The sequence below is a fragment of the Hippopotamus amphibius genome, chromosome 17, assembly GCF_030028045.1.
Source record: "Hippopotamus amphibius kiboko isolate mHipAmp2 chromosome 17, mHipAmp2.hap2, whole genome shotgun sequence".
NCBI classification, from domain to species: Eukaryota; Metazoa; Chordata; class Mammalia; order Artiodactyla; family Hippopotamidae; genus Hippopotamus; species Hippopotamus amphibius.
This window is the reverse complement of record NC_080202.1, coordinates 15676743-15701749: the sequence shown is the minus strand read 5'-3', so window position 1 is coordinate 15701749 and position 25007 is coordinate 15676743. Positions and strand designations below refer to the sequence as shown.

The following is a 25007-nucleotide window of genomic DNA, read 5'->3' as shown; positions in this document are numbered from 1 at the left end:
ATTTAAGAATCTAAGGAAGGCCCTCGTTTCCCAGCCCTTTCAAAGTTTTTCTATCTCCAAGCCAAAAGAGCAGGAAACAGCATTCTGCAAGAAAGAACCACACCCTCAGCTTTTCCAACTATGGTGAAGAAAGGGTCTGATCACTCTTTCCCGAATGTGAGACACTGTCTTAGACGCTCCGGATGTGCTGTCTTATTCTTCACCACATAAAATGTCATGAGGAAGCTGGTTCAAAGAGACGAAGCGTCTTGCCCAAGGTCACACAGCCAATGTGTAAATCTGAACCTGGGACCTTAGACCTCAAAGCCTTTTGATGACTCTACCTTGCCGCCAGACGGGTGACCCGAGGAGAAAACAAGACGAAACCTGCATTCTCCCCACTAGCCTGGGTGAGAGCCCAGGGGATGTGTAAAGATAGGTCTCTCTCTCTCTCTCTCCCTCTCTCTCCCTCTCCCCCGGGGAGAAGGAAGAGCCTGATAGAATACATGTTCAATTATGCAAAATGGTTCAGGAATGGGGCAGTCTGGTTAATAGTTATCGTATTTCTCATGAATGAATTACCATTTTTAAAGGAATCAGAATAGCACAAAACACATTTAATACAAACTAGACTGAACATAAATGAGTCTTATACTTTGACGGGCCAAAGGCACTTAAGGACTCGGGTGTCTCAGGGACAAAATTATAAAGCTCAACGATGACTGTGCAACATAGAAAAAAACTGGGGTTATGTAGCTGTTGGATTGTTTGAGTTCTGAATTAGTGGGAGCTTGATTTTATTTTCAGTTTTTAGACAGACCTTCTGGGCACCCAAGGCAGAGGTCTGCTGTTGGGCAAAGGAAGGACGGGCTTTGTGGAAAGACCGTGGGGTTATTTTGTGGGCACAGGGAGGGTGAGGCAGATGCCAGGGCTGGGACCCAGATGTAAATGGGGTGCTCCTTTCTATCCTCACACCTCTCCTGAGAGTGGGGCTGCAGCCCCCACTTCCATATTCCCAGGCCAGACACCTGAATAAATGACAGCTGGGTTTCAACTCTGTTCCGTCCAGATGCTGGGTGCGGTGGCAGAGGCAGCCGGGAGGGGTGAACGCCTGGCTCCTCTCCCCGGCTCTGTGCAGCCACGAGATCCCCCTGCTCCCGCCTTGCGTGCTCTTTAGCCAGTTTCCTTGGCGGCTACTACAGCCCCAGCTGCAGAAGAATGAACAGCAGGCAGCTAGCCCCCTTCCCCAGGGCAAGAGTCAGGGCTGCCATTTGAACATTTTAACCAAATGGTTTCCAAAGCTTTCCTGCCCACCAGCCAGTGTCTCCTGCTCAAGGCTGTCACAAATGATTTGGTGCATAAGCTACTTCCTGCCGGGTGAGCCCAGGGTGGCAGCCACCGCCCCACCCCCCCACCCCCGCCCCCGCCTTTGCTATGGATGCTTTCCTGTTCTGAATTCTCCCAGGTCCCCATCACCAGGTGGGAAGCTAAGCCACCTCTCCGCCCCCGCCCCTGGCAGTTTATTCACCCAAAGCCAGTTCATGCGGAGACCAGCTAGGTCCTCCCTCCCCTGGCCCTTCTCTGCCAGCTCCGTATTAGCTGGCTAGCTTCTGGCTCAGGGCCCACTCTCCCTGCAGTGAATCCAACCCTTGTTGGAGATGACAGTGTGTAAGGTTTCAGGACTACTCCTGTTTTCTTGGCGGACAAGAACTGTGCTGGTGACTGAGGGAAGAAACAGGCTTTATGTGTTTTTGTTCTGGCTGGGTCAAGGGTGATGATGGGCTGAGTCACTGGGGTCTGAAATCCACCAGCTGCTGGTCAGTGTGGGATGGCCTGCCTAGGCTCACGTCTCCCTCTTCAGGTATTGGTGCAGTGCTCAGAAGGGCCTGGCCCTCTCTGCTTTCCAAACCTCCTCCCACAGCCCATTAGCTGATTTCCCACGCTGGGGGAGCAGGGCACTCCGCAGGGCTGTGAAGGGGAAAGGCTGAGATGTTGGACACTACCATGACCCCTGCCTTTTCTCACTGTGGTGCTGACAACAGCCCCCTAGTGCAACTGAGATGCTTCCTGCTCTCCCCAGAACACCCTGCAGCCACCTGCCACGTGGAGGGAGCGACAGAGCAGGGTTAAGCCCAAGGGCTTGGTTTTGGAGCAGCTCGGGGCCCACGGAATCTGAGTTGGCCATGAGCCTGGTCTGGGTTCAAATTGCACCTCCCCCATACCATCGCCCCAATCCCATCCCAGCACAGTTCTTGTCCACCAGGAAACAGCTCCAAATAGCTGCAGGTAACATTCACTTCCACGGGCTCCACTCCTTAAAACAAAACTGGTCCCTTTCGGTAGAACACAGCCCAAGTCCGTGCGCCTGTGCAGCTGCTCCACTGCACAAGAGGCCCACCAGCATGCGACAGGTGTGTGTTAGTTCATGCATCTAGGAAACATTGTCCGTACCCCAGGGGGCTGTGCTCTGGGGTCATACCTCCTGGGAAGCAGCAAGCTTGCCCGGGGAGGGACCATGCCAAAAACAGCGTCACACAACCAGGGTGATCCAAATGTCACCGCCCACCAGGGAAACTGGCAACAATGGTATTCCAGTGAGTCAGTCTTAGCCTTTCTTCTGAGGTGGGGGTGTGGGTATAAAGGGCCTACCAGCTAGATCTCCCTCCCCACAGGGAGAAGGCTGGGGGAGGCAGGAGAGCCAGGAGCGGGCTGTTGCTCAGCAGCTGCTAATTTCTAGTCATTAAAACTTTACAAGATGAGCTGTGAGGTGACGCCCACGTGTGGGCTTCGGGTGGGAGGGGTGGGGAGAGAGTCAGCCATCTCCTCCCTGCAGTCAGGTCCGCTGCAGGGTGCGGTGCTGTGGAGGCTGCAGCCCTGTAAGCCCTGCATCCTTAGGCTTGAGATGCATGCCAGAGAGGAAGGTGACACTGCAGGGCGGTGGGGGTGGGGGGGTGGGGGAGAGCTGAGCAAAAGGCCCCTTAACAACGGATGGCCAGTGACGTACCAAGCCACACCCGGGGGTCAGCTAGAGCCCTTTCCTGGGCCCAGCCTGTCAGGGTCATGGACAGAAGTTCCGTATGGGTGCTTCCAGGCACACACAGGAAACATTTTGCCCATGTGCTCTGCCTGGGGTTGTATGGAGGAGTGGTTAAAGGCAAGCTGAAGACACTCTATTCAGATCCTGGTAACATCACTTACGAGCAATGTAACCCTGGCAAATGACTTAACCTTCCTGAACCTCAGCTTCTTGTTCTATAAAATGGGGCTAATCAGACATTTGTTATGGGGTCAGTGTGAGGATTAAGGGAATAAAATATGGCAAGTATCTGGGGGGGGGGGGTGGTCCCGGGCCCAGGGTAAGGACTTGATAAGTGGGAGCTGTGACTGACACCAGCGAGTTCAGCTGACTGGGCTCAGGGTTCAGAATGACTAACCAGCTCCGCTGGCCCCGCAATCAGAGGTAGCCAGGAGGCTCTCCAAGGCCAGGCCTGCCGGCGAGGAAGGCAGGAAGGGCCTGGGTGGTGGCAGGTGGGACAGGAGCACGTTAGTTCACACCGAGTGGCACACGCCATGCTCTGCACCACGCCAGGTGCCACCTACTGCGCTAGTCGCTCTCGGGCCGGTACAGGTACCGCATCATCAGGCTGTCCACCTCTTTCTTGCGCTTCTTCTCCTCCTTCCGAGACTGCCGGCGCGCCTGCCCAGCCTCCGCGTCCTCCGCAGCCGGGCCCTTCTTCACGCTCGAGCGGCTGTGGCCTGAGACAGTGGAGCCACTGGATGTCGAGGAGGAGGAGGAGGAGGACTCCGACTCCGTTCTCCTTCTTCTCGATTTGGACTTCTTCTTGCTCTTTCGAGAGCGCCCCCTCTTCCGCCTCCTGTGCTCCGAGGAATCTTCGGAGCTGGAGCTGGAGCTGGAGCTGCTCCTTCTCTTGCTCCGGCTCTTCCGACTGCTGCGGGACCGAGAGACATCCGCAGCAGAGGCTGAGCGGCGGATGCTGGTGGCTCGCTCCGGGGGGTCCAGTTGGGCGCTCCGGGTACTTTGGATGCTCCTCCGGTCTTCCTCCTCGGAGTCAGGCTCCAGGCTGCGCCGGTGGAATGGGACGGGTTTGTAGCTCAAGACCTCATTGATGGCAGCCTCTAGGTCTGGGTCCAGGTAGGACTGACGGCTGACAGGGCGGACGCTGGAGCCGAGAGGCTCATCCGTGGCGGAGGCGGAGGCGTGGGGCTGGGGTGGCACCGACAGACTGCGGGCCAGCGACGGGTGGCTATACTGTGAGTGGGCGTCACTCAAGGCCACACTGGCACCATCGTCCCAATCATCCAGGCAGCTGCGGCCCAGGGACAGGCGGGAATCGGGGCTCTCCCGGCGGAGGGCCGAGGCCCGGCCCAAGGAAGGGCTGAGGGTCCTCGACAGGCTGTCGAGCCGGGAGGTGCTGCGGCGGGAACTGGGGGAGCCCGACAGCGAGAAGCTCATGGTGGAGCGGGCCTCGTCCTCGCCAGAGCCACGCCGTGTGGCCGAGGAGGCCCGGCTGACGGGCGCGGAGACGGCCGAGGCCCGGTCAAAGTCTGGGCCCCACCGCTTCTCCAGCCCCCGGCTAGCGCGGCCCCCGACCCCGGAGAAGACGGAGCCGCATTCGTCAGGCTCCTCGGACTTCCTGCCCGGGCCCGGCTCCTCCCTGGGGCCCCCGCGGGCCTTCCGAGGGGGCCTCTCCGGGGAGGCTGGCCTCTCGCTCAGGGTGGTGAAGAGCGAATCCTCGTCCCCAGTGCCCCCGATGGAGTCCTTCAGGGCGAGCCGCTTGCGGTAGCTCAGGGAGCTCAGCACCGAGGCCGGCCTCTCCTCCACCCCCTTGCCCTCCTTCCCCAGGGTGTCGAGGGCCGTTCTGTCGAGGGACGTGAGGTCGGGGAGGAGAGAACCCGGGGTGGATTAGGAGCGGCAGGGAGAGAGAATGAGAGAGAGAGGAACAAGCATTAAACCTAGAGAATAAAGACACCGGGGGAGGGAGGAGAAAGGAGGAGAACTCCGCAGCAGCCCTGGCAAAGTGGCGGTGAGCGCGTCGGAGGAAATGAAGCAAAATAATTTGCGTCAGTGAAAATAGCTTCATGGAGAATGTCATGTAAATTAGACTATTGTTCTATTTCATCACTTTTTCCCCTCTAAAACGTTTAGTTCAATTTATTTCATTGTCAACTACCTGGAGCCTGGTGCCACGCTGCGGTGAACGGCAGTGGGGCGGGGAAGGCGGCATTATCTGCAATAACAAAATGTTGTTTGGCCGAATAAATTAAACCAATTAGAGGGGGCCACTGGGTGCTGGCGGTGAGGCGCTGGACTTGGGAAGGCGCCTCAGGGGGCCTGGAGGAGGAGGGGTTACTTTTTCTCCCCAGCCCATGTGCTGTCTCTGGGAGGGGGTGGAATGGTGTGCCCTGGGGGAGCAGGAGGGCTCTGAGTTGGGAGGCGGATGTCAGCAGGGAAGTGGCCCCAGGATGGGGTGGGAGCAGAGGACCTGGGCTGGCCAGTAGGTGAGGGATGGGAATTGGGAGTCCTGGATTTCAGGGGTAGCTGCCTGTGCAATCAGAAGACTGTGACTGGGCTAGAAAATAGGGGAGCGTGGTCCCCCAGTGGATGGGTGTTAGCAGACAGCATGGTGGAGCGTGAGTGAAAAGATTAGAGGAAGAAGAGAATGGGCAGAGGAAGACACAAATGTGTCTGTAGCTGTGACTGGGGAGTCAGGGGAACCAGGCCCTCTTCTGTTGCTATTCCTACTAAGACCTCAGAGGTCCACAGCTGGCCCGGACTGGCCCTGTCCAGGGTTGTGGGATCCAGGGTCCCCCTGTGCCCCATTTCAGTCTTGATTCCAAGGGCCCAAACCATCAGGTAGTTCAATCAACATTTGTTGAATGAATAAGTAGGGATGAAGTTAAACCTACGCCAAACCAAAGCCCTGAGCCTGGTAGGAAAACATCAGCTACGAAAAATAAGGGCGCCACGGACCCTAAGAAGACACCGGGACTCCCATGCTCATCCCACGCGCTGGGGGCAGGCCTGGGCCCCTCATGCACACGCCAGGCAAGAGAGAGGTGCAGGTGGCATGAGGCCCACCCTCTCTGGGATCAAGATGCTGCTCATCCATCCCTGGGGCGCAAGGAGGCCTTTCCTCCCACCCAAGGCCACGTGCTCACCTGGAACTCTTCAAGCTGCCATCATCGGAAGCCGCCTTGGAAGGCCCCTTGTTTTTGGACAACCACGACTTGACCTCGTCGACCCGGTCCTCCAGCTCCGAGTCCACGTCTGAGTCCCCCTCGCTGTGGGATGAGACGCAGAAAGGTGGGCAAGGCCGGGAAGAGGTGCTCACCCGCGGCCCAGGAGGCAGCACCAAAGTGGCAGCAGGTTTGTCTTGGGCGGGGTGGGATGCAGGGGGGCATGCACACCAGTGAGTCAGAACAAGAGAGGTTAGACGGAGCACGCCATTGGCAAGGACCCTGCCCCGCTCAGCAGGCCGCACTGTGTGACAGCCACCAAGAAGGTCCTGAGGAGCGCGGAGGCACCTCCACCCCTTTCTGTGACAGGCTGCTGTTCAGGCAACCAAGGCAATGAGAACGACAAGGAGACTGTCCATTCGTCAATTACAGCTACACGGCTCTTGGTTAAAAAGAGGAGTCCTGGGTCCTTCAGCTCCTCCCTGAGGCCTATTCTGCTGTTCTTGTCTGCCTGTTCCCCAAAATGTGGTTACAGCTGCTGCCACTTTCCACGCTTTCATGGCAAGAGCTGGGCTGCTGGCGATGGGACAGGGAAGAGAAGGGCTTCATTATAACTTCAAGTGAGCTTGAACCTGGAGTCTCCTGAGCTGATGGCAATGCCAATCTGGGCACTACAGGCCGTATCCCAGACCCATCCTGCGACTCCCCTTGACCCTGAAGAAACAGAGAAAGAATAAGGAGGGGCAGCAGCATTTCCTGAGGGGATGATAACAGCTTCAAGATTCGAGCTGCCCCTGGAGATCCAGCAGGGCCCAGAAATCCCAGACAAGGGTCTGTCTCTCCCAATCTCCTCTTCTGCCCTCAGAAAGCCTCCAGCTCTTGCTCCCCAAGGGCTTTTTCTGGCCAAGCTGGCCTGAGCCCTCCTGACTTGCAAGAAAGCCTAAAGGAGTCAAATTCTGAAGCTGGAATCATGGTGAGCTCCTCACAAAGCAGTAGGGGCTTGGAGACGGCTTCTGAGTGAGAATGCTTCTAGAATTCTGCAAAATGTCTGCTCGCCACGTTCCCTGCTATGCATATGCTAGGATTTCTCCTTGATATAAATTTCCTTTCGTCTGTGTCAACAGGAGCAGCCCCATTCCTGAATTATGTTCTTGAATAAATAGCCACACAGGCGTGCGTGTGTGTGTGTGTGCGCACACACACACAGAAGAAGAAGCCACCAGACTCTGTTCTGGGGATTGTGAGACAGCATGACTCGTGGGGAGGGGAATAAAGAGGCATATTTTATCGGCTTCCGTCAAATACAGAATTATAACAAAGACGAGGCTGGCTGATGCCCCAGGTAAACAGGAATTTAGCAGACAGCCCCGAAACTGCTAATGCAAGCCCCGTGCCCGTCTGAGCCTGGCAGATTTACTACGGTGCACGGGTCCCGTAGAACGCCAATACCACCTGATTTATACACCAGTGCAAAAAACCTCCTTCTCTAGCTTCAGAGCCTGTAATTTATCACCACCGTTCATAACCATATTGATTGCCTTTAGAAAGGAGGTGCCGTATGCATCGCAAAATCTATGTCTACATGTTAAAAGCGTTTCTGTATAAATCTCTCTTAATACTGTGCTGTTTACTGCTTTCATTAAGGTTATGGCAATAACAACTGTATCTCTAAGTAAATCGAAACATTATTTTTCTGCCCGCCTTAGCACGCTCGCTCAATAACTTGGAGCTGGGGCCCAGAGCTGCTGAGGAAAAGACCCACACCACCCCTCTGCCATCAGCAGGAACCCAGCTAGGACTGCAGGCCCCGTGTGCCTGCGTGAGTACACGCTGGTGTGTGTGTGTGTGCGTGCGTGTGCAGTAGTTTAGAATATGATCTGAAATGCGCATTTTATCAGTCCTCCTACAGCCCAAGGATGGCAGGGCTGGAACACACAGGGGACAGACAGTCATGGGCCCAGAATACGAATTTGCCTCCTTACATTCAGAGCAGCAAATGGGTTGAGAAGCTGGCCTGCCTGCCCTTGCCTTCCCTTTAGTTTCAAGCTTATAGAGGATGTTTGGATTCTTTTCCTTAAATAATCAGGCCCGTAAACAAACTCCAGGGGCAGGCAGGCTCAGGGGGCAGTTGAAATTTTAAATGGTCGGAATTAAACCTCGCGTCAAATGCAATTTATGTCCGGGCTCATGTGCTATTAGTTAACTGGGAGCCGAATCGCAGGGGAACAAACAAACGGAGACAGAACGGCGGGGGATATTAATTGTGTGTGACAACCGGGCTCCAGCGGCCCTCTATCACTGTTACACACTATTACATTTATCATTAGCTCTCACGGAGCCCTTTGCGCTGCCGCCAGCCCATCCTGGCCAGGGGAGGAGGCCTGCCAGGCAAGAGACAGTGGGGGAGGAAACCCGACGCCCGCGCTAGAATAACAACCTCCCAAGACCAGCCCTGTGGCTCCTGACGGAGGATCGCCCCGATCCGCCTGAAGGCCCGCACATCTGCACCCGCTGCCCAGCTCCCACCCAGAAAGAAGGAAACGGAGAGGGGGTGGATTTACTGGGCTTCCCGCCACCTGACCGACAGCAGCGGCACAAACGCCCGGGGCCTCCTCCTGCCCGAGGTGCCCGCGGGGAGTAAAGTAAACACATCTGGCTGTGTTCCCTTCCCCTGTCACGGCAGAGCAGCCCGTGATTAGCTGCCTGGATGCTTTCTCCCAAGTAACTGTGAGTTGCCCCTCACCTTCTACCCTTGTCTGCCAAAAGAAGGTGGCGGACCTTTCAAAACGAAACATACCTGCTCCTTTCAGGCAGCTCAGGCTCCAGAGGAGCCCAAGGATGGGAAGAAATCCAGCCCAAAGACTTTTCCCCAGAGAAAGAGGCCAGGAAGCGGCTACACTTGGTTTCTGAGAGAGGAGCAGCTGAAGCTCAGGAGGCAGACTGTGGGTACTGCCCAATGAGGCTGAGCTCTCCTTTCTGACGGAGCCCCCATCCTGCCGACCAAAGATGTGGGGGCCAGCGAGCCTTCCAGGTGGAGCACCCTCATTGTCTGCCCTCTGCCTCTGATGCAGGGCCCGGCCTGCCACCCTGCCTCCCTTAGGACAGAGTCAGCCGTGTTAGCATGAGAGACTAGCTCGGAGGAGGAGCAGAGGCTGTGTGTCCACATGCGACATGCAGCAGGGCGGGAGCCCAGGGTTAGGGGTGGTTAGACACCACGCGAGGAGAGGCAGAGAGCAAGTGCGCTCCAGTCCTCACGGTTTATTCTTTCTTTTCTGATACTTTGTCACCATGTCCTGCAAACTGGAAACAGAAAGAAAATGGTGGGCAAGCGGGCCAGAAGAACACAGAAAAGTCAACCAAGGTGGACTCCCCCACCTGAGGACCCCTCCTTCCTCAGCAAGACAAGGCTCTGGCTGGCTGAGACCAAGAGGTAGGACAGTGCTGTCCTCAGAGGGAGGTGCAGGCCACCACAGGCACCATCCCTTTGCCCTAAATAAAGGAGCAGGCTCCCTGCGCAGCCCAGGAGTAGGATGGGGCAAGTCTGGGGCGGGCGGGGGGCAGGGGGTCCTACCCAGGGCAGCCTTGGGAGTTTCTCCAGGGCCTGACCCACCCCCAATGCCCATCTGCCTGCCTCGTGACTTCCTCCTCAGCCTAAGACCACAAATCTCTCTCCTAAACCATTCCCTGGGTGGGTTTTATGAGAGAAAATCTCTGGCACGGTAACAAGGCACCAGGGCCCTTAAATCTTTGCTCTCTCCAGAGTAGGGCAGGCGCCATCAGAAATGCAGCTAAACAGGGGAATAACTCATCTCGAATAGGCAGAGCTGGAGAGCCAGGTCCCTGGGAGGCCTGGGGAGGAGGACAGGGGGGAAGCGGGGAGGGTGTCTCACCCGGGCAGCGCCTGTCCAGCCCTCAGCTGCTGCGGGACGGGGTCCGTGCTGGGGTCTGGCAATGAGGGGAGGGTGGGCTGGAGGCTCAGTGGTGGGGAGACCCAGGTGGCAGCTGTTCTACCTGGCCTGGAGGCAGTCAAGAGGGCCTCTGAGCGGCCGCAGTTGCCACAGAGCCCCTCACCTGTTGATGAGGTCTTCGTTCTCATCACTCTCCATCTCGTCCTCGATGGCGGCCTGCAGGTCCCCGATGCGCTTGAATGCCAGCTTCAGATCAGCCTGCAGGCTCTGGTTAGCAGCTTCCAGACTCTCCAGATCCATCTCCTAGGAGGGAGAAGGGGCAGTCCGGTCCACAGGAGGGCCAGTCTCTCATCTGGCTACCCCAGAAAAGGCCGGCTTCAAGTCTCTCTGGGCCAGGCAGCACCCACGTGGGTGCCGCCGAGAGCCTGCAGAGCTTTCTCTGCTCTGGTGCTGCTGGGCTCTTGGGGCCTGGCCTTGCCTGATGGAGTCTCCGGTACCACCCTTGGCCCCTGGCCTGCCCTCAGGCTTTGTGGACTGTGTTCTTGACATGTTCTCTTCCCTCTAATTCTCTGAACCATGGTTTCTTTGCAGCCCACCTCCACAAGTCCAGGGGTGAGGTGTGTGCTTAGCAGCTTCTCCGAGGGCTGCCAGCCTCGGGCCTCGTGGGTGAGGGGCGTTACCAGCTCGTGCTTCTTGCGGCTCGCTTCGGCCTCCTTCCTGGCAAGCTCGCCCATCTCCTCCTTGGTGTCCCGGAGCTGCCGCTGCAGCCGCTTGTTCTGCTCCTTCTCCCGGTTTTCAGCCGCCATGCGCTGATCCAGTTCCTCTGTCAGCTTCTCCATGTTCTCCTTGAGCCGGCTGGCCAGGCTCTGGAAGAGCGGTGGGAAGGGAGACCCATCAACCAGGTGGACAGCGGGGTGTGGCGGAGCTCCGGAGTCAGGAGGCCCGGGTCCGGCTCCGGCTGCCCCGCTCCCTGGCTAGGTGGGCAAGCAACTACAGCCCTCGGAGGCGGCTTCCTTTGCCCTTCTGCAAAAGGGGGAGAATAACACCTATTCCCCAGCGGTCTTTTTAAAATTTTTATTATTTCATTTTTTGGCTACACGGCTTATGGGATCTTAGTTCCCCGAGCAGAGACTGAACTCGGGCCCTCAGCAGTGAAAGCACGGAGTCCTAACCACTGGACCGCCAGGGAATCTCCCCAGGTCTTTTAGGACTGACTAAGGTATGTATGTGAAGTCACTCTGGGAGATGCAAGGTGCTGTTATCATCACCATCACCACCTAGGTTGGAGGAGGGCTCTGGCTAGAGCCTGGGCCTGACTGTACTGATGCCACGTGTGGGGCCTCCACGGGCAGTAGGGCCTCCCTCAGAGACCCTAAACCCAGAAGCTCCGAAAGCTAGAAGTAAATGGCTCAGAAGTAAATGGCTTTACTGAGAAGTCTGGATTAGGAGGAGACTAAACAGTCATCACATGCCAAACACAAAGCCATCCCTCTAAGCCTGATGAATCTTTTCCCCCAGAAACTTGAACACATTTTTCCCTTCTGGGCCATAGGATGCTAAGCAAAAAATGACCTGGAGACTGGGGCAGAGGGTGAGGGAAGAATGCCGCTTCTGGTCCTAATCCTGATTCTACCACTGACTGGCCATGGGGTCTCCACTCTCGGCCCCCAGCCTCTATGTCTCTAAAATAACAGCACTAGGCTACATCTCTAAGGGCCGTATGTATTTAACACTCTGTGCATCTAAACCACAACACTGTCTTTCTGAGCAGAAGGGATAATGAGAGAGTTGAGGAAAGGGACTGGGGCCCATGAGAAAAGGAGGCAAGTGCAGCAGGTCTGTCCTATCGTACATCCAGCAGACCAACGGCCTCCTCTGCCCCTTGATAGCTTTGGGACCTTAGGCAAACTACTTAACCCTTCCTGCGTGTAAAATGTGGATCAAAATATTACCAAGGCAGAACACGGACTATTACTAGGTCTCCTCTAACTCTCTCCAGCTCTCCGGAGAACTGTGGCCCTGTCTTGGAAGGTTCAGCCGTATTTTCTTCCAAGGTCAAGGGTACTAATGCCCTGTGATGTCCACTGCCAGCCACCATAGTCACCTGTTTCCATCCCCACCCTCTTTCCTGCGCCACCGACTCAGGGACTAATGGGGAGGTGGCAGGGACGCCCCTCAGCACCCACGCCATGAACACACTTCCCATGGAGGCCTGTTGGTGCTCAGACAGATGTCTACATGCTCGGGATGGAGGAGGAGCACTTCAAATAGGGCGAGAGGGGTGTAAACCCAGAGAGATCATTCTGCCGGCCTCTTTCTTCCTACCTGCTCTGCTGGAAAGGGAGGGGGCTGGAACACGCTGGCTTCAGGAGAGTGGAACCGAAAGGATTAAATGTGGAGGGTGGAGATTACAGCTGGGAGGAAGGAGGGATGGAAAGAGAAGACGGAGGTGAACAGAAAAAGGAAAAGGGTTGAAGGGAAGAGAATGAAATTCAGAGGGAGAGGACGAATGCGATGGGGAGAAGGGAAGAAATAGGTCAGGGTGAGAAAGGGAATGAGATTGGGGAGAAAATAAACACAGAGGGAGAAGAAAAAACGGAGCAAAAATGGAGGAACATGAAGAGGGAAGGAGAAAAAGCAGAGACGGGAAGTGTGGGCAGAATTGAGGGAAAAAAGGGAATAAAAAAAGGGAAGGGAGAGAAAAGAGCGAGCGGTGAGATGAGAGGACAGACTCCAGCCCCTGCAGAAGTGGCGCCATCCGCTGCATATTTATGACCCTGCCGGAGAGCAGTGAGGGGACTGGTGGGGGGAGTGCACGGTGGAGGAAAATATGAAGACGAAAAGCTAAGCTGCTCTGGTCCCTTCGCAGAAAGCAAGCACGGAAACAGAATGTAAAGCAGGCAGGCTCCACGGTGCCCAGAGAGCACGCCGGGCGGGCGGGGGAGAAGGCACCCGCCCCGTCAGCTGGCCTGGCAGCTTGGCAGAGCCCTCCCCGGAGCAGCAGCAGGAGCGGCCGAGGGCCTGCCCAGCCCTGCTGAGCATGCGTGGCTCAGCTGCTGGGGCCAATTGGCCCTGCCTGCTGTGGAAGGGACTGGGGGAAGCGTGCACCCACCTCCAGCCGCTTCACTTGGGTCCTTTCAAACTCTAGGCGAGTTTCCAGCTCACGAATCTTAGCTTCCTGCCTGCTCACCAGGGACTTGTCCACCATGGACTGCTCCAGGAACTCCACCTGGCTCTGGAGGGCTTGTAGCTGGGGGGTGGGGGTGGGGGCAGGAAGGGAAGAAACAACTGAGCCTGGAAAGGGAAGGGGCAGGTTCTGCCCCCCTCCCCCAGTGCACGATCACCATGGTGACTAGAAGGCTGAGGGAGGGAGAGATGCACAGGGAGGTGGAAGGATGGGGCCCTGAGCCAGAGGCATTCCCCACCTGGCCCTGCCTGGCACAGATTTTGCCCTTTGGAGAGAAAGGAGAAAGCTAAGGACCAGAGAGGGAACAGAAATGAGAAATGAGGCAGCTGAAGCCAAAACGTCTGCTATGGTGACGCAGCTCCAAGCCTAGGCCTTTGCACTCGCAGACACGGACTGATGGCAGAGAGGAGCGCGGGCTAGCCTGCGAGCTCGGGAGTTGGTCCCCACCCACAGTGACCCTGGCACCCTCTCTCTACCAAGGGAGACCCTGGTCCCCACCTTCTCCTGTAGCTCTTGCTTCTCTTTGTTGGCTTCTTCTAGCTGAGCTTGGAGATCATTCATCTGAGCTAGGTCCCGGGAGGCCTGGGAAAGGAGACAGTGCTTCAGCCCCTCCAGGGCACACAGGCATCATGGCCCGTCAAAAGAAGTGGCTGTGCCAGGGCCCTACGAGGAGGACCAGAGGACAGCGCCTGCGCGGGGTGTGGTGGTGGGGCACTCCTGCGCAGGGTACCTGAGCCACAGCTGCCTTGTGTTTCTTCATCAGCTCATTCATGTCTTCCTGATCCTCCTCCAGCCGGTTCTGGATCTCATTCTTCTCACGCTGAAGGCGGCTCAGCTGCTCCTCCAGCTGGACAGAGGCAAAGACAGATCAGAGAGCATCAGGCCTGGCGTGCCTGATGGCCCTCGGTGTGAAGACTGAACCTCCCTGTGCCACCCTGGATGGGAGGGGGTGATGATGGGGCCAGGCCCACCCGCTGGAGGGGGTTCCAGGACCAGAGATGCTCAGGGAGCTGCCTGTCCTGCTCTGGGCCAGGCAGCTGAGGGAAAAGGGCTGTCTTTGCAGCTCATGCAGACCCTGGGCTAAATGACAGCTGCTTTCCAGCAGCTCTTTGGAGACTAATGAGAAGGCAGAAAAGGTCTGCCCAGAACAAGCAACCCATCATCCTAGCACTAGCATCTAGGCCCTAACCTGCGTGCACTCTGCCCTCTTTGGGCCCCAGAGATGGACCCCTCAAATCTGTGAAGCTCTCCTGGCAGGGACTCTTGTTTCCCCTGGGACTGCCTGCTCCCTGGCCATCCAACCCCCACAGCCAAGTCCACTCCTGGGGGGAGGAGAAGAGACAGCCAACAGCAGCTTCAGGAAATGAATGAATCTATTAGCCTGTAATTCCAAACCAAAATGACTGCGTTGGCTCGTTCTCTGCCCCATCCATCTTGTTACCGGGCTGTGGGGAGCTGGGGAAGCCTAAGCCAAGAAATTTATTAACTCGGATTTAAATAAAATGGTAATTTTATAACAGCCTTTTTTAACACCATTAAGGAATTTGAATGACTCACCTGAAAACTGCTGAAGAGCACAAATGTCACGGGGATAAATCAAGCCCGGGAGATTGGCATCTCTCAGCAGTCGGGCAACTGGCTGAGGGGCCAGGGAGCCCAGAGCCAAGCCCAGCCTCCTCCCCTTCCCATACTCCCTGCCCAAGGAGGTACCGGTCCGCATCCCAGTAATGAGCTCTCGGCCGATGGATGGGCCGTGGGAGAGGTGGGGAATTAAAAGGGAGGCATTAAATAAGCGCTCTAATTAGCTGCCGCTTGGGCTTGTCAGTGGGCTGGCCAAGGGCAGGGGAGGGAAACGGAGCCATCCCATCCTCTTATCGGTGCTTCTGCTAATCTCTAGGTACCTGTTTACATCCCTCAGCCACCTGAGCTGCCTTTATTTATGGTGTTGGGGCCTGTGGCCAAGCTCCCACAGGCAGGTGGTTAAACAGGGAGATGGCCCTTGCTGGCTCCCTCCTCCACCTCACCCCTTCCCAGGCCTCTGCTCTGAGCGGGGAGAGGCAGAGGAGGGGAGGCCTGATCTTCGCTCAGAAAGCCCTGGCGTGAAGGGACTGGGCTGGGGAAGGAGCCCTGTTTGGGGTAAAAGGAGCCACTGTCACAGATCCATTCTCCCTCAGCCCCCCGAGTCTGGCCCTGCACACCCTGCATCCTTACCGCCGTCTTGGCTTTGGCAATGTCATCTATCTGCAGGTGCAGGTCTTCGATCTCTACCTCCATCGCTTTCCGCGCTTTCACGGCTGCTGCACAGGTGAACTCTGACTCCTCCAGCTGGACACAGAGCCACCCCCGCCCCAGGGAGAGATGTCAGCCATTCCCTGGGGGGCAGGAGGGCTGTGCAGGGGGCTCTCCTTCTCCTCCTCTGTTTACTTCAGACCTTGGGGCCATGGTGTTTGTGCACCGGCATCTCCTCCCATGACAGGGGTGGTGGGTGCTGGGCCCATCCACACCCTCCGGCACTTGATGGTCACGCACACAGCATGTGCAGAGCCCTGGGAGTCCTGCTTCTCCCCACTTCCCTGTAACCTTCCTCCCCAAGGACTCAAGAACCACTGAGAGGGGAAAGAGGGAGAAAGAGAGAGAACTGATGACTTCCTGTCTGCAGATACCTGGTTCTTCAGCTGGGCGATCTCCCTCTTGCTGGGTGCGTTGTTCTTCAGGTGGTCCAGCATGATCTGGGCATCTGCCAGCAGGGCCTTGGTGCGCTTCAGGTCTTTCCGGAGCCTCTTCTCTGACTCAAAGTCCCGCTGGTTCACCTGGGCGAATGCCAGAAGCTGGGGCTCTGGACTCCGCACTGGGGCGGCCTCCTGTCTTCCCCAAGCCCACTCCTCACCCTGCCCTCACTCTCAGAGATGCCTGATGAGCAAGGACCGTGGAGATGCCAGGATCACGCCGGCTGGTGAGCAAGCCCGGCGCACCGTGGACGGCAATCATCCCTCCCACAGGTGATGACCGCGGGCCCTGTGAGCCAGCACCCCTCCTGTCCCCAGCTCTCCCTGTGGCAGGCAGCAGTCTCCACTCACCTGGTCACTGAGCGTAGCCAGCTTGCCCTCCAGCTCCCGCTTCTCCCGCAGCACTTTCTGCTTGTCCTCATACTCCTCCTCGAGCTGTACTTCCATTTGCTTTAACTGGGAACAGGGGCCCGTTGGTCCCTTTGGTGTCCGGTGCCAGCCCACCCCTTCCCTGCTGGATCCTCCCACCCGTGCAGGGCTGAGCATGGATGACCCCAAAGGGGCAGATCCTGAATTCAAAGTTTCTAGGGTTTCAAAGAGGAGGAGCGGCAGGCCATGCACAGGGACCTAGGCCTGAGTGGAAGCCCTTGTTCCAGAGCCCTTGTGCCTGCCACTTGGCACAGAAAGCAGGGGGCATTAACTCCTCAAGGGCCTGAGCTCCTCTACAGACCCTGAGAGCACACATCCCAGCCAATGCCAGGATCCCAAGTGGAGATTCCTGGTCCTGAACAGCAACGGAAAATCGTATAGCTAAGGTAAGGAGGCAGAAAAGCCCTTAATTTTTTTTTTTTTAAACTGAAGTATAGTTGACTTACAATGTTGTGCCAATCTCTGCTGTACAGCAAAGTGACTCAGTTATACACACAGACACATTCTTTTTTTTTAATATTCTTTTCCATTATGGTTCATCACAGGATATAGAATATAGTTCCTGGTGCTATACGGTAGGACCTTGTAGTTTATCCATCCTATATATACTAGTTTACACCTGGAAAAGCCCTCACTTTAAAGCAGTGATGGGGAAACCGGTATTTATATTGGACAGGGAAGTGCCCATTGATTAACCTTCTTTTGACACGACTGCCGGGCCTCCTCCACCTCCTCATCCCGACTCTCCACCTCCTTGGAATGGGTCTGCCTCATCCGCTCCATCTCCATCTCAAGTCGCAGCTTGGCCTGGAGGTGGGTGGGAGTAGGGGCTAGGTTTCCTTCCCAGCAGCACCCTGGCCCCTCCCCACCGCACCCCGATGGGCTGCTCTCCCCAGGCTCGGGAGCCGGGAACGTCTCTGCCAGCAGTTCCCTTTGCTCCCACCTTGCTCCTATGGCAGCTGGCTTCTCCAGAGAAGCTGAACTCCTTTACTAGATGTCTGGCACAGGCCCAGAGAAGGCTGCTGGGGGTGGGGGCAGTCCTGCAGCTTTTCCACTTGGCCTCCAGGCTCTAGTTCCCTGAACTGACACGCTGGCTCAGTGGCAGGCTGGATGAGCTCACGGCCTTCCAGCTGCCATGCATCCTGAGCCCCTCACCCATGGAGCTCAATCAAGATCTGTTCTTGTGGAAAGTACCATGAAAGCTTAATTATCTGCGCACTGTGGTTGGCACAGATCAGGTGCTCCCTCCATATTTTGTGAACAAGAGAAGGAATGACCGATTGAATTTGGGATCTTGTCCTCCTCTGCACCACACCCCGGAGGAGCTGTGGGGATGGCCAAGCCCCCAGCACCTGCTCCAACATCTGGATGGTCCCCGCCTGCTCATCCAGCTCCTCTTCCTGATCCTTGACCTTGGCCTCTAGGTCTCGGAGCTGTTTCTTGACCTTGGCCAAAGAGGCCTCATCCTTGGATTCTTGGGAAGAAATGTCCTGGAGCTCAGCCTCCAGTGACACAACCTTCTGGGTGAATCCCGCAATGTCCATGTCTTTTTCCTGGAGCAAAAGAGAAGGTGATGCTGGCCCCGGGCTGGCCCAGGGGGGTGGGCTGGGGATGGTGGGCAGCCCCACGCACCTCCATTTGCTGCTTCAGGCTGAAAGCCTCGGCGAGGAGCATGTCCTTCTCCCGCTGCAGCTTCTCCCGCTGCAGCTTCTCCCGCTGGGCCTCCTCGTGCGCCTGTGAGAGCTCACTGTCAAACCTGCGAGGGAGAGTGGCCGTGGTGGCTCCATCAGATAAGGGAAGAGTCCGGGTCTCCAGCACCCAGAGGCTGCCAGGAAGTGGTGCCACAGGTAAGGACAGGACACAAGTTAGCAGGAATCATGCAGCCTGAACTTGGGGCCAGTGGTGAGGTGACGTTCAGGGGTTACAGGTCAGGCCACCAAGGCCCTGCTGAGCAACCTGGTCTAGGATGGGCAGGGGGGCACATTTCATCAAGCAGGTCCAAAGAGCCTTTTCACCAGGTGGGCCTTAAGAGGGAACCAGGGAAGAGGTGGACAGACTCTCCTCTGGCATAAATCTCGACCTTTTCCCTTTCAACAGGTCAAAGCATGGAAAGAGGGACCAGGGTGAGGGCAGAGTGGGCATCAGAATGGGTAGAAATGGACGTCCTGCCTTGTCCACCTCACTTTCTACAGTTCAATCCGGCAACTACAGATGCAGCAGCTGGCTGCTGGGCACCAGACTCTGGCCAGGCCCCCCTGCCCCAGCAGCACCCGTGTCACCCCCCAGGACACCCCACACCGGGCTGCAGGCCCCAGGTCCACGGTGCCCAGCTGGCAGGGCGCTTCCATGGGCGCACGGTCCATGGTCGGGGGCCTCTTTCTTCACTTCTCCACTTCCCAGCCTTCCATTTCCTGCCCAGTGTCTCTACATAAGGAGCAAATTGCTGAAATTCCTCTTAACACCTTTCCGGAATAGCTAATCAGGGTCTTGTCGAGAATTGAACAGCTCACCCCCATCCCAACCCCACATCAAAAAAAAAAAAAAGAAAGAAAAGAAAGTAAGAAAACTCCGGGCAGCTGAAACCTAATAAGTTGCCCAGCGGGGAGTACAGCAAGACGGTAACGAGGCCGAGCTGGCACTGTCATCGGGGTGCTCCCGCCAAGGGTGCCTGCCTCTAGGCAAAAGGGAGGGTGGGGGTAGAGTTAAAAACTATGGAAGCAGAGAGTCACGGAGCTGGGAGGGAGGAATATGAGGCCTTCCTACTTCCCCTGGCTCTGTGCAAAGCGGCAGCCGGGCAGGCCCAAGTGAGCCCCGGAGGCCGAGGGTCACTGGAAGGACTCAGCCCTGCCGTTCGCACCTCCTGGGGCGTGGGTGTGGGGCTGCCCCTTCACAAAGGCAACTGGTGCCTCTGCTGAGAACCCGTCCCCTGCAGAGGGGTACTGTTCCCACTCCCTGCCGCACCCTGCTGTTCCGAGGGTGTGTGGGTTCCTCCCTGTTACTAATAAAGGCATCCCATTCCCATCCCCAGCCAGGGAAATTAATTTCGATTGGATTTTCCCCTATGAGGGCTGCCCCCCCCCGCCTTGTGTCATTACCATAATGAGATGGAAGTGGCACGGTAGTTTAACGACATTAGTCAGGGGAGTGTGTTTGTGTAGCTGAGGCAAGGCAGAGATGGGGAGCTGGGTGGGAGCAAGAGGCAGGCCCACTGTGGCGTGCTTCCCGCATGGGGCCTGGCTAATGCCCACCCTTCCTGGTCCCAGGCACATGCTGGGGGGAGCACGTCTGAGAGCGGAGGCCTGAGCGGGCCATCAGTGGGGCTGTGGTCTGCGCGGTCCTCAGGAGTGAGACCCTGACTCATGTTCCAGGGAGAGTGACCATGCAGGCAAAGCCCCTGGCCCAGTTCAGGCCCTCTCTTCTCTCCTCCCTGGAGGGAGGCAGGGAGCCCTGTCTGGGGCTGCTCTAGGAAGTCCTCTGCGTCCAGGGCAGGGGCCCCACCCACCTCCTCTGCTTCTTCTCCAGCTCATGGTTGCGGACCTGCTGGCCCTCCAGGTGCAGCTTGGTGTCCTGCAGCTCGGCCGTCAGCCGCTGGCACTTCTTCTTGAGCTGCTGCAGGGCCCGCTGGCTCTCATCACTATCTGCCTGCAGGTCCCCGAGCTGGGGGGCGAGATGGGGTGCAGGGTCAGCAGCTCTGAGAGGCCCAGAAGTATTGGTGGAAGAGGTGAGGAGAAGGAAGTGGGTGAATGAGTGGGAGATCTGGGGATGAGGGATGAAGCTGGGGTCGTCCAGGGAACCTAAGACTCTAACAAGAGTTTGCCCTTGGTTGTCCCCTGCACTGAGAGGCGAACATGTCAACCCTTCCCTACCGCTCCCAGGGCCTCCCTGGGCTCTGGCCATTCCCTGGGCACCAGCCATTCCCTGGGCACCAAGCCCCTCCCAGCTCCTCCCAGCCCCTCCCAGGCACAGGCCTCCACTCCTTCCACTGGACGCACCCGCCTCTCCAGCTGCCTCTTGCTCTGCTGCTCCACCTCCAGCTTGTCCTCAAACTCCTGCTGGAGCCGCTTCTTGGTGAAGTCCACCTCCCGCACTGCTCGCTCATACTTCAGGCGCCACTCGCCACCTGAGGGGTTGGGACAGACAGGGGAGGACTGAGCTGCTGAGAGTCCCTGAGAAGGGGCAGAGGGGACGAAGGATGGGGCAGCAGGTGGAGTCAGCCAGAGGGACTCAGAAAGGTCCCTGGAATGGTGGCTTCCTCCCAAGGCAGAAGGAGCCACCAGCCGGGAGAAGCCTAGAGAGGGTGATGTGGCCACGTGTGCTGACTTCTCCCCAGGGACCGCCAGGCTGTGGTCCCCAGACATCATCATCATCATGGCTGTTACCCGCCTCCGCGACTATCCCCTGCGCTTACTGGCACCTCTACTTTCTCATCAATTTATTTCACATAGCCTTATAACAGCCTACAGCCAGGAGACGAGGCGTGTGGTTACCCACGGGTGGGCATCAGAGCTTGCCACTTCCAAGTCCTCCGGCCTCTGACCCACCTGTGTCATCATCATCCACCTCCCCGTTGATCTCAGCTGCCCGGATGAGACGGGCCTCCATCACCTCCATTTCCATCACCTCCATTTTCTTCTTCAGTGCATCGTACTGGGTCTGCAGAGAGGAGGTTATGAGGTTTGCCATTCCACCCCTCACTCAGTACCACCCATGCCCCTGAACCACACAGACCACAGTCACAAGTGACCCCCACAGTCTCCACTTACCCAGGGGAGACAGGGCTGCGGGGCGGGTGGCAGAGATGCCACCTGTCCCTGGGGGAGCAGATGGGCACTAGAGTGTGGCAGCCGCTAGCACGGCCCTGTCCTCACCTGCAGCTCCTTCACCTCCTTCTCAGCCCGGAGCCTCTCCGCGGTCTCCGCGTCCAGCAGCTGGGAGGCGGACTCTCCCGTGTTTCGTTCATCCGTCAGCTCCGATGTCAGCTCTGAGATCTGGGGTTGGGGGAGGGAGTTGCCACCGGTTGAACGGCCTGCCTCACTCGGCTGGAACAGCAGGGGGCGCCTCCTGCGCCAGGCACCCTGCGGAGGTGGGCTGGTCCATCTGGGGCTGGGGGTCACTCACCCGGGTCTCCAGCCGGTCACTGCTGAGCCGCAGCTCGTTCCGCTCCTTCTCCACCTTCTCAAGCTTGCTCCTCAGCTGCTGGATCTCCTCCTAGGGGGCAGCAAGGAGGGCAAAGTGAGCCAGAGGCACTGGGAGAGGCTGAGGCCCAGGATCTGCACCCTTGGGGTGAATGAAGCTGGTGAAGCTCAGGCCGGGACACGAGGGAACTGGAAGCCACTGCCTCCCTGGGCCTCCATCCCTAGACCCTTCCCCATATGCTGAGGATGCCTGAGGTCTCATCCTAAGAGGATACCCAGGGGCTCAGGCAGCACCCCAGGGACACCTTCTGTTTGCGGGGCATAGCTCAAGGACACCAGTTCTCTGGACTCAACAAAGGAGCACTTGGGAACCCAAGACAAGCTGGAAAAACTGTTGCCCATGTGGACAAACTACAGCCCTTCCCTCCCGGCAGCGTGGCCTCCCTAGGGCCACATTACGTACGTCTTTGTTCCGGATCTGCTCCTCCGACAGCTGCACCTCGATGAGGGGTCGCACGGTGGTGAAGAGCTTCCACCAGGGCCAGTCCTTCACCCCTCTGTTCTTCTTGATGTTCTTCTGCACACAGCGAATGGCCAGGTCCTGGATCTACGTTGGGGTGGAGATGGCGCACAGCAGGCTCTCAGTCCCAAGCCCAGCCAGGACCCTCCCCACCACCGGCCCAGCCGCTGGGCTGCGCCTCTGGCCCCCTGACCCCGAGTCCAGCACTCCCTGAGCCACCCTTGCCCCCAGCCTCCCTCGGTCCCTCAGAGCGTGGGCGGCAGAGATCCCGGCCCTGGGAGCACCGCGCTGGGCACTAAATGCTCCACCGTCATTAGGAATAATTTCGTCTGCTTTATTTGCTGCCTGATTATTTCCAGCACCCCGGCCTAGATGTGCTATAAAACCTAATCTTGCTGAAACGCAAGAGGCGGCGGTGCTGGCTGTTTTATGGACTTGCTAATAAGAAAAGGAGTCGCTGACACAGCTCCTTAATCTTCATGGAGCGGCCTATGATCCGGAGCCCGCCTTTGCCTGGGCCTGGCCCCCCACCACCCTAGCCCTCGGACCAGGCCTCATGGCCCCGTCGCTGGGGACGTGAGCGCTCCCGCTGGCACCGGGGGCTGCCCATCCCCTGCCCTGGCCCACGGTGCCCCGGGGAGGTCCTGCCTCTTCTCCCCCAGATAACGCATAGCCCCATGACCAGCCTCCCGTCCCACGCGTTCCCTCGCGTGTCCCTCCCATCCCCACCCCATCCCCACCCCGCCCCAGGAGCTCAGCTCTGCCCGTCTAGGCTGGGGAGTGGGACGGGCACGTCCCGGGTGCAGCACCTTCTTCTTCTTGAAGTGCTGGCGGGCCAGGTAGCCCCTGCAGGCTGCCTGGAACAGGGTTAGGTTCCTGCTGGTCTGTTCATCCCGCTGCTCCTCCAGCCGCGCCAGTGTGCCCGCCCGGAAGAACACCTGTGGGGAGGTGGCCAGGTGAAGGTGGGCGCCCAGGCTGGGGGCGACCCGGAGGAGGAACAAGCAGAGCTGGCACAGAAAGCCAGCAGGCCCGGGAGGGTGGCCCCTGGCCTGCGAGGAGCCTGAAAACCCCAGTGTCTGAGAGGAGGGAGGGAGCAAGAGGCTGAGGGAGGAGGGCCAGGCTGGGGGCTGGGGAGGCTTGGAAGGGGAGGAGTAAGGTGGGAAAGGGATGAAAGGAGAGGGAGGCCAGAGGGAAGGCATCTGGGACAAGGAGGCCCTGAAGCAGCCGCTGCTCGTGTGGGGAGAGGACGCCCCTCAGCAACACCTCTGGTGGCTTCTTCCCCCAGGGCTGCCAGCAGCACTGCCCATGCCCCTGTGCCCACGCCCCTGTGCCCACGCCCCTGTGCCCACGGCCCCTGTGCCCACGGCCACTGGAAGCCCCACCACAGGCTCCAGCCACCTCTGGCCTCCAGCTGCTTGGGATCGGACAGATGGAAGTGTGTGTGTGCAGGAAGGAAAAGGCCCAGGAAGCAGTGTGCAGAGAAGGGGGAGGGGGGGAGGGGGGGAGGGGGGGAGGGGGGGAGGGGGCCCCTTCCCTGCAGCCTCCCTGCTCGCTTTCATTTCAGACTGTCTCCTCTTTCATGTGCCAACACCCCACCCCCACACCCAAGTTTCATCTCAAGAAAAAGCCAGTGAGGTGGGCGGGGGTTGGCCCAGGCAGGGGACCTGTCACACAGGTTCGGGCGCTGGAGGGCAGACGTGAGAGAGGAACCAGCTGGGCACCCCCACACCTGGCCTCTCCTCTCACTCTTCGGTGCCCTGAGCCGGGACTGGGTGAAATTTCCTGTGCTAAGAGAAGACGAGGGGGAAATGGTCAGGTGAAAAAAAAGACTCTAGGATCCTCAGAGAGGGCAAAGGCCATCTAGGTATACACCACCTCCACCTTGCCCAGAAGACAGAAAATTCCCTTTTGGGGGCAAAGAGAAGATGTGAACTCCACGGGAGACATTTGGAACCAATAGGTACGGTGTCCCCAGGCCTCCCTCCAGGGAAGAAGTGGGAAGAGGCCCTGTGCTTTCTGCTGAGAAAGCTTTGCCTCTGGCAGTAACCCAGTCCCCTGAGGCTGGCCTGCGAGAAAGCCAGCTCAGTCCTCTGCAACACGCGGGGCTGGGCACCTGGGATCTCCTGTGGGTCTCGAGCCCTACCTGAGCCTCCATTTCTCACAATGTGTGAGCCTGAGATTCCACAGGGGGTGGGGAAGACCCAAGCTCCCCCGGGGGGTAGGCCAACATGCTAGTGGTCAGCGCACGGCTGTCTGACTAGGCAGAAGTGAGGTGCCAGGGAGGGGGATGGAGAATGGCGCAGAAACACACTGAGAAGGGAAAGGGTGGTCTAGAGTCTAGAGCAGTGAGCCTCAAACCTCTCTTAACTGCTGTACATTTGTGGGGCTGAGTCTTTTTGAGTACTAGGTGAGATCTCAGGGCCATCCCCCTCCACCCAGCCAAACATACCCATCCATACGTATTAATATTTTACAAACAACATCAGGAGGCTCTCAGACCCCCAAACTTCCTTGCTTGAACACTCAGGGTCCTGTGGGCTCATATTAAGACCCCCCCTTTCTTCTGAAACAATGTGACAAACACACAGGAAATCCTCACTCACCAGCCGGTACTAACCACAGCCTAGAAGCCCTGAAACTTCTCTCCCAAACCAGATGTCAGCAAACATCTGATTTTGCCCCCAATTCCACTCTGAGCGTGAGTGGGCCCTGGGCTCGCCTGTTTCAGCCAGGCACCTGGGATGATGCAGAGTCAGAGATGGCAACTGGGAAGAGGACCAATCTGCACAGGCCCTCTTCTACTCAAGACATGCCTTGGAGGAGGTGCCACCCCCAAGGCCAGCCAGCAGCGGCTCAGCCTGCCGGAGGGACAGGAGCCCACTCAGGGAGAGACCAAGAGGCTGCAGTGAAAAATCTGACTGTAGG

General features: G+C 57.9%; 1 protein-coding gene across 7 annotated transcripts in view; it reads right to left on the bottom strand.

The window, feature by feature from the left end:
- The window catches only part of MYO18A (myosin XVIIIA), a 92479-nt gene that overhangs the window by 2448 nt on the left and 65024 nt on the right, over positions 1 to 25007 (bottom strand). For 3 of the 7 annotated variants that reach the window (XM_057714026.1, XM_057714028.1, XM_057714030.1), the window contains 19 exons: positions 22892 to 23020; positions 22026 to 22169; positions 21546 to 21635; positions 21296 to 21415; positions 20969 to 21080; positions 20420 to 20547; positions 19930 to 20084; positions 18060 to 18183; positions 17780 to 17980; positions 17124 to 17234; positions 16350 to 16454; positions 15936 to 16082; positions 15484 to 15597; positions 14003 to 14119; positions 13771 to 13854; positions 13198 to 13335; positions 10766 to 10951; positions 10249 to 10388; positions 6160 to 6282 (listed from right to left, as the gene is read on the bottom strand). In XM_057714026.1, coding sequence (XP_057570009.1) covers positions 6160 to 6282; positions 10249 to 10388; positions 10766 to 10951; positions 13198 to 13335; positions 13771 to 13854; positions 14003 to 14119; positions 15484 to 15597; positions 15936 to 16082; positions 16350 to 16454; positions 17124 to 17234; positions 17780 to 17980; positions 18060 to 18183; positions 19930 to 20084; positions 20420 to 20547; positions 20969 to 21080; positions 21296 to 21415; positions 21546 to 21635; positions 22026 to 22169; positions 22892 to 23020 — 2468 coding nt within the window. Of the gene's footprint in view, positions 1 to 3579; positions 4860 to 6159; positions 6283 to 9432; positions 9478 to 9747; positions 10123 to 10248; positions 10389 to 10765; positions 10952 to 13197; positions 13336 to 13770; positions 13855 to 14002; positions 14120 to 15483; positions 15598 to 15935; positions 16083 to 16349; positions 16455 to 17123; positions 17235 to 17779; positions 17981 to 18059; positions 18184 to 19929; positions 20085 to 20419; positions 20548 to 20968; positions 21081 to 21295; positions 21416 to 21545; positions 21636 to 22025; positions 22170 to 22891; positions 23021 to 25007 lie in introns of those variants that run through there. The other 4 variants (XM_057714025.1, XM_057714029.1, XM_057714024.1 and 1 more) reach the window with 3 other exon arrangements.